The 12,269-nt window shown below is 37.7% G+C and overlaps 1 protein-coding gene across 1 annotated transcript; it reads left to right on the top strand.

Moving 5' to 3' along the window:
* Positions 1-609: 609 nt before the first annotated feature.
* On the top strand, positions 610-3,934 carry hoxc11a (homeobox C11a). Its single transcript, XM_037772978.1, has 2 exons — positions 610-1,473; positions 2,891-3,934. Exons 1-2 carry the CDS (start codon positions 714-716, stop codon positions 3,121-3,123), a joined length of 993 nt encoding a protein of 330 aa, XP_037628906.1. The 5' UTR covers positions 610-713; the 3' UTR covers positions 3,124-3,934.
* Positions 3,935-12,269: the final 8,335 nt, after the last annotated feature.

The following is a 12,269-nucleotide window of genomic DNA, read 5'->3' as shown; positions in this document are numbered from 1 at the left end:
GTAAATAGTGAAACGATGATTAGACTCGTGGGGTTGCTTTATACCTCATGTGGGCTCCATTCACAAGCGTCTATGCAGATGTTGTACTGTGTTTAACAGTGTCAGTGATAATAATTCCTCATTCTATGATAAAAAAATATATATTAAAATCACCAGTATAGTTAAATAGTTTGTGATATGGATAGTAACTCTCATTTAATAATAGTAATAATTTTAAATAATAATAAGTTAATAATAATAATAATAATAATAATCTGACATTGTAACATAACACTATGAAATGTTAGTGAGAGCAGTGTGCAGTTTGTGCTGTGCCTGTTTAAGGAGCTGTAGCTGTTTAGCCATAGCCTATACCAGCAGCCAGCCCATAAACATAAACGCACACAGCACATATCTCTCTAATTGTCATAAGCCAGCGAGCAGGAATCTGTTACTGGTTTTACTTAGTGCTGCCTGTGGTGTGTTTTGAAAATTATTCGTTACTTTGAACCCTCCTCGATCTTACCTAAAACCCAACCACTCCTACACATCCAACTCTTTCCAAATTGATATATGACAATATCTACTTTCGATCACGTGTCTCTTGCGAGGGCGACTTAGACGGATTGCGCGTCATCTCGCCTTCCCAAATTTCCCCCTTCTGCTGCAGCTCGTATCCCAAAACATCTATCTATAGTACGAGAGAAGGAGAGAAGGAGAGAGAGAGGAAAAAGATGTTTAACTCGGTGAATCTGGGCAACTTCTGCTCCCAGACGCGCAAAGACCGGACATCCGAGTTTGGCGACAGGACTGGCTGCGCGTCCAACATCTACCTCCCCAGCTGCACCTACTACGTGCCCGAGTTTTCCGCCGTCTCCTCGTTTCTTCCACAGGCCCCAGGGTCCAGGCAAATCAGCTACCCTTATTCCACAAATCTGTCCCAAGTACCGCCGCCGGTACGGGAAGTTTCATACGGCTTGGACGCTGCTAGTAAATGGCACCACAGCAGGAGCAATTATGCATCGTGCTACTCTGGAGAGGATCTGGTGCATAGGGACTGTCTTCCACCATCCACCATGACAGAAATGCTTATGAAGAACGAGAGCGTGTACAGCCACCACCATCACCATCACACCCATCCGGGCTCCAATCACCACCACCACCCCTCCACAGCAGGTTTTTACTCCGCCGGCGTGGGGAAAAACAGCGTCCTCCCGCAAGGTTTCGACCGCTTTTTTGAGACGGCATACTGCAGCAGCAGCACGGACAATCAGTCAGACAGTTGTTTACAAAAGGGCGAGGGTGGAAAGCTGGAAAGCGACTCCCAGCAGCAGCAGCAGCAACAGCAGCAGCAGCCCATAGCCTCTGGAGCAGGAGAAAAAGACCCAGAAGATGAGGGGGAACATACAAATTCAGGCTCATGCACTTCTTCCTCTGCAGCTACAACCACCAACAAGGACGGCACCACAGCCAGCAAGAGCAGCAGCCACTCGAGTAGGTATACACACCGAGAAAAAGCTGTAATAAAAATGTGGGGGAAGAAGGTTAAGGGGGACTAGCCCTAGTGTTTTGTCGGTCAGATTTTATGTGGAGTTTTATAAGCATTCAAAGGATTTTTATTATAACCCTACAAAGCTCTTTCTTGCAACGAGAAGAATTTTTACGATGGGAAAAGCGCTTTGAAAAAAAAAAAAAAGAGGGGATGTTATACACAGACTGCTTGTATATATGGTGAGAGTCTGTGAAATTTTTTAAGAGAGAGAGCTATTGTGACAAATGTTAACTTTGATCGTGAACTTGCGTTGGGCATTTTTTAAAGGGGATTTTTTCCTCGTTGGGTGCTGTCGTGTGTAAAAACCAATTGGGCAGAACATTGCTTTTGGCGTCTTGTGAAATTTTCTTTTTTTAGCACTGCTGAGTTTTTGCCCGCAAAAAGACATGCTGCACAGAGTATTACACACTTTACGGTTAAATGCGTTCCTCTCTATCTCTATCTATCCATATCCTGTATCCACCTAGATAGATATCATTCTATCTACTGACAGATTACAGCCGGTTCCTCCATTTACAAGCAGATAGTAGATTAATCAGTAATAGAGGATTTAGTGTTTTGCATCGCCCATATAGGAGGAGAATGCATATGTCTTGCAATTTATGCTATTTCCTCAGTGGCCGCTGAGAAAAAAAAATCCATTTCCATTTTTGCATTCCACCTCTCTACTACTAATCTGCATGCAAGCTGGCATTTCTGTTAACTTGCATGACCAGCATGAAGTAAAAACTTGATTTAAAAGTGTAAAAAGGCTCATATTGCAGCACACATTTAGTGTTTATCCTCCTGTATACATGGCATTGGCCCAACCAGGCTGCAGATACAAGCTAACTGAGTCTAGCCCACCTCTTCCTTTTGAAAACAATAAAAAAAAAAAAATCTATTTCCCCAGTCACCTGTTTGATAAGACATTATAGGGCCACAGAGGTCTGCAATAGGGCCATTGCAAACATGAGCGATGCATTGCAACTCGTTGCCAAAAGATTGTGTAAATTGTTAGTTTAGCTCCAGAGGAATGTGGCGCACCATAATGCGGTGAAATACTTTTGTTGTTGTATATTTATAACAGATAAACACGTACTTAAGAGGCTGTAAGTTGATATTATTTCCTCCCAAGCGATTCGGATATTTAACACTCTTTATGGCCGGTTTATCTGATAGCCTCAGCCACTTTACTTGATGAATGCTGACTGAAATGTTGTCATTAGTAATGCCACTGAAGCTGAGTTCTCAGCATCTAGTCTTATAGTCACCTCAGCATTAAAGCTTCTTTTTGCATATATTATTGTTCATTAATATGATGTTGTTGCTATTTCCCCCTGATTTTTATTTTAAATATTATAATTTTTTTTCTTCCAGGTACTCCTCGCACAAGGAAGAAGAGGTGTCCATATTCCAAGTTTCAGATTCGTGAGCTGGAGAGGGAATTCTTCTTTAACGTTTACATCAACAAAGAGAAAAGGCTTCAGCTCTCCAGAATGTTAAATCTCACCGACCGTCAGGTTAAAATCTGGTTTCAGAATAGAAGAATGAAAGAGAAGAAGCTGAGCAGAGATCGCCTGCAGTACTTCTCTGGAAACCCCCTCTTGTGAGCAGAAAAGTGTCACACTCTTTTGGTCAGTGACATTAAGGCCTACTCTTTATCTCATTGAATTGTAACCGTGGTGGGCATAACCGTTTTTCTAAAAAGGAGCCCATATCACCAACAGTGCAATGTTAAAAGTGGACAGTGGGAATAAATAGGCCTGCATGGGATAAAAAAGTCGCCATTTTCTTATTGCCCCACGGACGGCGGTGAATTTCTAGCAGAAAAAGGCCTAGAATAATCATTTATACCTATGCTGTTCTTTAAATATGTCTCTCTATTTATCACGATTCTCCATTGTGTTTTATTCTATTGTTCATATAGACATATTTGTTGTTAAAAATATGAAATGTAACAATGAATCCTTATTGCGCAGACAACTTTGAGCTCTTTCCCCACATCCCTCTGGTCTATGTATATAGTATATCATGATCTAATTATTTCTCGACCAGAGTATAGGGACAACTTCTATAGCAAAATCTCCCATGGCTAAATTTTTTTTTTTTTCGCCATTGAGAACTGTGACGTCCAATCTGTGAAAGTATATATCCCCCCTCCAAATGTACAGAGCAGCCTATGCTATGTGCATTCGTGACTGTAAATAGAAGTATATGTTGAATTTCCTTTCCCCTTATACCCCTGCTGCTATTTTTTCAGTACACTTGCCCCATACAAACTTTTAACAGCTTTAACGCCAAACACTCGTTAAATTATTTGCTTCAAACATTTGGATTCCAAGAGAGGAGGAACAGATTTGTTGGCCTGTGTATCATTAATATAATACCTATGGAATAAACAGAAACGTATAGGCAAAAAAACTCCACGACTTTGTGCTTTTTGTGCCCATCATTATCACAATTACCATTACTGCACATCCATTTCTGGACAGTTTGCTGTTTTTTGTGCTCGGTGAGTCAGAGCAATTTTTTTTGCAAATAAGCAACCACTCATAAATGTGCGTATATACTGCTCATAAACGTGTGTATAACCTAAAAACTGTTGGCCTGTACCAACACGAGCACACTTTTTTGCACACTTGTGTTAATGGCCAGTTCATGTTGATACACACATTTGTGCTATGTGGTATAGATTTGGTGGCGCTTGTGAATGAGGAATAGTGTCTGCGGGCCTATACACTTGTCTGATTTTTGGCTATTTTAAGGTGACACTAGTCTGAAAGATTAAATTTGAGAAAAACGAACATATAGAGGCCAGAATTGTAGAAATGTATAGAAAGAAGAGTGGAATGATAACCTCTTTTTAGTGCCCACTAAATGGAATCGCCACTCTTGGAGTCTAGACACTGCCATAAAGACAGAGGCACTAAATGGCTATTTTTTTCTCTTAATTGCACCGTCTGTTCGAGGGGGGAATGGCGTTCACTTCCGCAGTAAATAGTAAACAAGTAAGCCTGGATGTCCGAAGGGGGTTAGAACAAAACTTGCCAAGAGGTTTCGACCTGAACTCTGGATCTGTGTGTAGTCTGTAACGTCAAAACACCAAAACCCCCTCTCTGCAGCACAACCACCATGTATGTCCACCATTCTTCTAATCTGGATGTTTGGAAAAAAAACTCAGCAAATCCAGTTTTTACCACAGTGGAGAGATTTTTCCTCTTGAGTAAGTTTAATTTTTAATTATTTCTTGTTAAAGATCTGGCCTCGTGGAATGTTTTGCTGCACATTCAATTTTAAATAATATCTTATTTGTGTGAGCTGACCCCAAACATCAGCCTTTTTCCAACACTTATGAATAAATGATTGTTGACTAATTGAACCACGTGTTAGGTGTTATAATGAGATATAGCTAGGGGAAAGGAAATCATAATTGGCATGTTATTTTTTTTTTCCAACCCAAATGTGTGTGTGTGTGTGTGTGCAACTTTTTGCTGAGTGTATTTCGTACGTGTGTTCCTCCAACATATGTGCATGATGATTGCACGTGTGCATTAACTACAATTTATAATTAAATGTAGTCTTTGAACTTCAATAATGTCAAGGCCTTCACCTTTAACCCGCCGCAATAAAGTGGAATCAAGGAGACACTTTAGCCCGGAAATGTGCGCAGCGGCTGAATGGGCCAATGAGAGTGAGTGGGAACAGAAAATGTGGAATGTGTCCAGAGTGCAACTTTGACCTCCTCGCATTAAACTACAGCAGGTAACTTTGCCAGCTTTAGCACGCCCAGTAAATACACTTTATTGTCCTTGTAAAATGTATACATTTTCACGCATGAGGAGTTTTAAAAACATGTTGGTATAAACTGTAAGACCTATATTTGTATTCTCTAAAGAAGAAAAAACATGTTGGTGTGTGGCTGTCCTCGTAATGGGTGGTTCTGTTAAGTGCAAACATGACGGTTTGTTGCTTTGCGTGGGTGTGTGTGTGTCTGTGACTTTTTTTGAGATGGGACTCTCTGGCTGCTCAGGCTGCTGTGCATGGATGAAAGAGATTTTACAGTGCAGACTATAGTGCATGGTTCTGTATTTACTCCTTATGGTTGCAGGGTCGTTTTGGATAAGGTTTTTGGTCAGGGTTATATTATTTTAATATATAAGGAAAGGAAAAACTCTCCCAGGTTGTATCCACGTGATACACACAATTTTTTCCCTCTGCACATACTAATCAAGGGGTTATAGGCTATTGAATGGTTTTATACTACAGTGTACCACTCACATCTCAGAGATTTTACAGTGCAGACTATAGTGCATGGTTCTATATTTACTTCTTATGGTTAGGGACGTTTTTGGATAACCATTAAGGTTTTTGGTCAGGGTTATATTATTCTAATACAGTGTACCACTCACATCTCAGAGATTTTACAGTGTAGACTATAGTGCATGGTTCTGTATTTACTTCTTATGGTTAGGGTCTTTTTTGGATAACCATTAAGGTTTTTGATCAGGGTTATATTATTTTAATACAGTGTACCACTCACATCTCAGAGATTTTACAGTGTAGACTATAGTGCATGGTTCTGTATTTACTTCTTATGGTTAGGGTCTTTTTTGGATAACCATTAAGGTTTTTGATCAGGGTTATATTATTTTAATACAGTGTACCACTCACATCTCAGAGATTTTACAGTGCAGACTATAGTGCATGGTTCTGTATTTATTCCTTATGGCTGCAGGGTCCTTTTGGATAACCATTAAGGTTTTTGGTCAGGGTTATATTATTTGAATATATAAGGAAAGGAAGGAAAAACTCACCCAGGTTGTATCCACGTGATACACACCTCTCTTTTTTTAGAATTAACAAATATACCTGGCAGAAATTTTCTCTTCATGCTCAGTCAGAATCAGAATCGTGTTTATTGCCAAGTGTAAGAGGTATACACTAGGAATTTGCTTTGGATTTGTTGGTGCAAGTTAAACAGTATAATAACAAAAGAATAGATACAACGTTAGAATAATCTCAATCTGCATATGTCAGTGTAATAATATGTGCATGGATGAAAGAGATTTTACAGTGCAGAATATAGTGCATGGTTCTGTATTTACTCCTTATGGTTAGGGTCGTTTTGGATAAGGTTTTGGTCAGGGTTATATTATTTGAATATATAAGGAAAGGAAGGAAAAACTCTCCCAGGTTGTATCCACGTGATACACACTTCTCTTTTTAGTATTAACCAATATACTTGGCAGATATTTTCTCTTCATGCTCAATCAGAATCAGAATCAGAATCGTGTTTATTGCCAGGTGTAAGAGGCATACACTATAGAATTTGCTTTGGATTTGTTGGTGCAAGTCAAACAGTATAATAACAAAAGAATAGATAAAAACGTTAGAATAATCTCAATCTGCATATGTCAGTGTAATAATATCAGGAAGGACATGTGGGGGCCGTTCTGACAAAAGAAAGATCAAGGCTATAGGAGCCTCTCTCTCTCTCTCTCTCGCCACACCCACCAACCTTGGCCCTGGGACGGTGACGGTGACGTGCGTAATTTGTAGGTTTCTCCAACGTCACTAACGCAGAAGGAGCCGCGCTGCAGAGGCTTCTGCAAATGTTGTCTATCAACCACACGGGGGCCAGGAGCCTCCTGGCCTCCACACCACTGTTTTTGTTTCCTCAACGGGATCTTTGAAAACGTTTCCTGAGATGGATGCCTCGGTGACATCAGAGTAGTATTATTAGTCCTATAGCATCCTCTTCGTGATGTGACAGAAGTCCACTCTGCTGGTATGCAGCTCCTTGTGCCATGTCTCAGCCCGGTTGTGGTTGTGGTGAAGGAAAATGGCGGTGGGGTTTTATGTAGATGAGGTTGAGCCAGGAGGGAGAGCCTGGTGCCATTACAATGTAGAAAGGAAAAATTGATTAGTTCAGCTCTATAAAAATCTGAGGAATTGTTTTCAAGATTCTCATCTTTTTTCGATCTGCTGCTGTAAACTATCAATAAGACTTAATTTGATTTGATTTTTGGAATATAACTTTAGGCTATAAACAAATAATATTTGCTTCTGAGTCCATGGAAGAGTGTGTATGTTGTAGTGTGTGATTGTGTGTTATCAACTGGTATTATACTGTATATTGAAAGTTGTAAGATTATTCCCATAGGCCCCTTAAACCTATATAATTAAAATACTGTGGCATTACAGTATAATGAATTACATCGTACGTGTACTTGAAAATGAAAAAAAAAAAAAAATCTTGGCAATAAAATGAACAGCTTCGAAAAATAATAATAATAAATAAATAAAAATGAAGCTCGAAAAAATACCAAACGCAGTATATATTGAAATATATAGCAAAATGTTTAATTGTAAAAAATAATTAAATGTAAATAATAAATGTTTAATTGTAAAAAATAGTATATTTTATAATTATACTGTGTATATATATATACACAGTATAATTATAAAAAGCTAGAAAAAAAATACAAAACACAGTATATATACGAAAAGAAATCCGCCAAATGTTTAATTGTTTGAATACTATTTTTATAACATTTCCAAATATAAAAAATAATTAAATGTAAATAATAAATGTTTAATTGTAAAAAATAGTATATTTTATAATTATACTGTGTGTGTATGTATATATATATGTGTATATATATGTATATGTATATATATATGTATATATGTGTATATATATGTGTGTATATATATATATGTGTATATATATGTATATGTATATATATATATGTATATGTATATATATATATGTATATATATATATATATATACATATATATGTATATATATATATGTATATATATATAAAGCTAGAAAAAATACAAAATACAGTATATATTTATATATATGAAAAGAATGTTTAATTGTTTCAATACTATTTTGTAACATTTCCAAATATTTTTTGTTTCTGTTTTTGCTGCGGCTTTAAGGAAACTATTTATAATTGGTAAATTGCTATTGTGTTTTTAATAGTGATGAAAATGTGGAGGTATTCCTGTTTTGTTTTTTTCTTTCTCTGCACATACTAATCAAGAGGTTATAGGCTATTGAATGGTTTTATACTACAGTGTACCACTCACATCTCAGCACCTATCCTGTTCTATAGGGCCATAAAACAGTTCGACGCTGTAAAAAAACAACTCCTGCTATTGCTGCAACTCTCCAAAACGCATGAATTGAATTGACATTTGTTTGTATGTGTTATTTATTTATTCTTGCCATGCACCAAGTTTTAGTGTGACTGTAATTTATAAAAAGTTTTCAGTCAGATATGGCGGCTGGTGTGTGTGCGTATATTTGGTGTGGTCGTCTTCTTCAGTGACAATAATGTAATGGGCCTTATACTGCTGTACTTTGATGGTGGTTACAATTCTGGTTTTTAATTAAGAACTTACATGATTCCGACACCATAAATTTGCAGTTGCGCACGGAGTGGACAGCAGCATGAAAGAGGACACAAAGCAGAAACCTCCTCACGTCCAAACTGGAAAGATATTTCAAAGTGGCTGCCAGGAACAAATTAGTTGTGTCGCCCCAGTGGCTCCTGATTAGTACAATAAGGAAAAACCCCTTTAGCGTGCCTTCTGTCCTGCAGCATTCAACACCCATACCTGTTCGCAATAGAATAGAAACAGCCCTCCAGGTCTCGCAATCAATTCGACGACAATTTAGTGGCGAAAAGTGCTGGCTGTAGTTTAGACAAGTGTAAAGACCTGTGCTAAAATACAGTCACAGTCAACGCCATGTATGTGTGTGTGTGTGTGTGCAGCTCTTGGTACGTTTTGGCGATCAGTGTGTGTGTACAAGTGTGTGTGTGACAGGAAATAATTGAAGGTTTAATGCATTCAAACAAGGCCTACAGCATGTAGCCTAGACATGATTAAAAGCCTCAAATTTTGCATGTTAAACTGTCCTCACTGCAAACTGAGATTACACGAGAGACACAGGAGGCTGCAAAAATCTGCAGAAAAGAAATTCACGAATTTTGTAGGTATATGTTCTTTTTTGGAAAACAAGGTTGCGTTGGTGTTTCCATGAGTGAAATAGATTTGGATAAACAACAACAGAGTGCGCAGAAATGTGCATGCTCCGTGACATCTTTTCTCATTTTTTTAATAGCCATTTTATTCTTAATACTCATTGCAATATATACAAATGTATGTCTTATAAGCCCAGTCAGCTTTATTATATATTCTTTGGGTCTGTAGCATCCAAGTAGTTTGTTTTCAGCAGTAGTTTCGGTCACATCTGTTTCATAATACGGTGTCTATACCACACAATTGCGTGTGATCGTGTTCCAGACTCTGTCATTAAGTGCAATGATAATGTCTATTCTGTCACTGGCAGTACTGTCAAATCACATGTTAGTCTGTGACATCATGCACATTTGTACACACTGTTCTCTGCGTTTCTTTTTGAAAATGTAATTATTATTTAGAGCTCCTTGAAAAGTTTAGTTTGTATTTATGTGCTTGACTCTATTTCTTTTTGTGCTGCATGGGCTGAGTCGGACGGAGGTATAGCCTGCAGGCTAGGTGGGAATGTGCCATAAAGCAGTTTTTGGGTGTGGGTTTGTGAGGTGGGCAACATTAGGTGTGGTTATTATTATTAATGTGTCCCTACATGAGGCAGAACAGTGTGCGGATTAAAGAAAGATGGAGTGTGAAAAGAATATCCGTAATCCTTTTTATTCCAGGATTTTCTTCTTCTTGGGGTGGAAAAACTCCCATTCTTCAAAATGTATTTTTTTTTTTCATTGCTACATAAAAGTTTTTACTTAGGGGCGCACGCCAGTTTATAGTTTATATTAGGAGTTTTATAAGGTTTTCACGAGCCTAAGATGTTCTCCACACTCATAAGTCCACGTTATCCGCCCGTGTGTCCTCAATTAATATAAAAAAAATCACAAAAGAGGCAAGCTTTTCATCCTGTAGCTATATTTCTTTTCATAAATGTGGGGAATGTTGAGAATGACCACAAAGACACTGTTTAATCGGTTATTTTGAACATTTATTTCATTCATATACTCAGTGTATCACATGCAAAATAAATGTTCTATCTTGAAACATCACTGCGCACATGCAAATAAAAAATAGCAGACCGATATACAAAGACATACCATTCAAATAGATCCTATGTTGCCCTTGCCTTTGAGAATGATTCTGAACTGAACACACAGACATCACAAATCAAACCAGAGGACACAAACACACCCGCATAGCTTTGGTGGACGATTTCAACGAACGGTTTTTTAAACAGGGTAAACTACACATGCCATCATTATTTGCTTTAGGAGTCTTGAAATGTTTGCTAGAGATCTGTTAGTAATACAATCCCAAAGTGCTGAGGAGACATATAGCCTCGTGTTTGTGGCAGTGTCCTAAAACCTTATAGCCTCTGCGTATTTGGCATGTTGCATTACTGCAGCTTCACTGGACATTTTGTGGCCATTTTCAAATAGTATATTGGTAGAATTTCAATTTTTGTATTCTTATTTTATTCTAACGTTTTTATCTATTCTTTTGTTATTATACTGTTTACTTGCACCGACAAAACCAAAGCAAATTCGTCGTGTATACCTCTTACACCTGGCAATAAACACGATTCTGATTCTGATAGGAAATTATAGAAATTACACATCTAGAAAACGTGCAGTTTTATAAGCTTTGTGTGTGTTTATAATAAAAACAACAACAGTGTTTTCAATCTATAGCGAGAATCAGAAGGTTTCAGCTGCAGTGCATTTGTAGTCTTTCGAGCAAACTGCGGGTTTTGTTTGGACCGGATGTCCTAAAGCGAAGTCTACTGACTGCAGCACAGAAAAGCAGTGACACCAAAACAACACATGACACAAGAAATGGAGACAACGGAGCTTTTTCACTGAAGACGGAGTGAGAAAATAAATGTAGGCCTATCATGTTGTTTTTATTTTGCAAAATCCACACTCAGATTATCAATTTATCCTGGTTGCAATGAACATTATGTCTCAGTTGGTATGAGATATCACAATGACGTTAGTGGTCTCATGTGTTTTAATTGAGATGTTTTAATTCCCTGTCAGTTTGAGTAACTATTTTGAGTCTTATTTTGTCGTATTGACTGTATTCATGTTTCGCAATAGTACCTTTAATATTAAATACATTGCTGGTTTCGGCTGCAGCACAGTAGGCCTATATTTGCTGCACAGCTGTTGTCACTGATTTATAAAGGCTATAGCCTATTTTTTTTTTTTTTTTACCTGAACTGGACAAATTTAAACAAATTTTGATATCTGAATAGTTTTGAGGAGAGAAGTAGTATTTAGACTTATCAACGTTTTTTTTGTTTTTTTGTTTTTTTTTGTGCAAGTCTCTGTGCGTAAATACGCATAATGAGAGAGCCAGACTTAATTCACATACCAGGTCTTCTGGCCCACACCTAGTCTGAGAATGAAAACAAAACAAAGCGCCAAGTAAGTCTGTTAATTTCAGATCTATAACACATTGAAAGCAGGTGTGGAGCAACAAGAAATATCCTGTAAATAATACAGGATTATGTATAACAATAGCTCAGGTATGCAATGAATTATTTATTAGGCTGTAAGATGTTTTGTGCCAACAGTAAAAAATAAAAGAAAATACGGAAGAAAAGACATTACGCTTGACATAATTCTGCATGGGTTTCCTTTTTATACCACAATAATAAATATTCTCATAGGCCCACCATCCACTATAACGTACAAATCCCACCGTCT

The sequence above is a fragment of the Sebastes umbrosus genome, chromosome 6 (genome assembly GCF_015220745.1).
Source record: "Sebastes umbrosus isolate fSebUmb1 chromosome 6, fSebUmb1.pri, whole genome shotgun sequence".
Lineage (NCBI taxonomy): Eukaryota > Metazoa > Chordata > Actinopteri > Perciformes > Sebastidae > Sebastes > Sebastes umbrosus.
The sequence above is the reverse complement of the archived record's forward strand: the minus strand, read 5'-3'. Positions and strand labels throughout refer to the sequence as shown.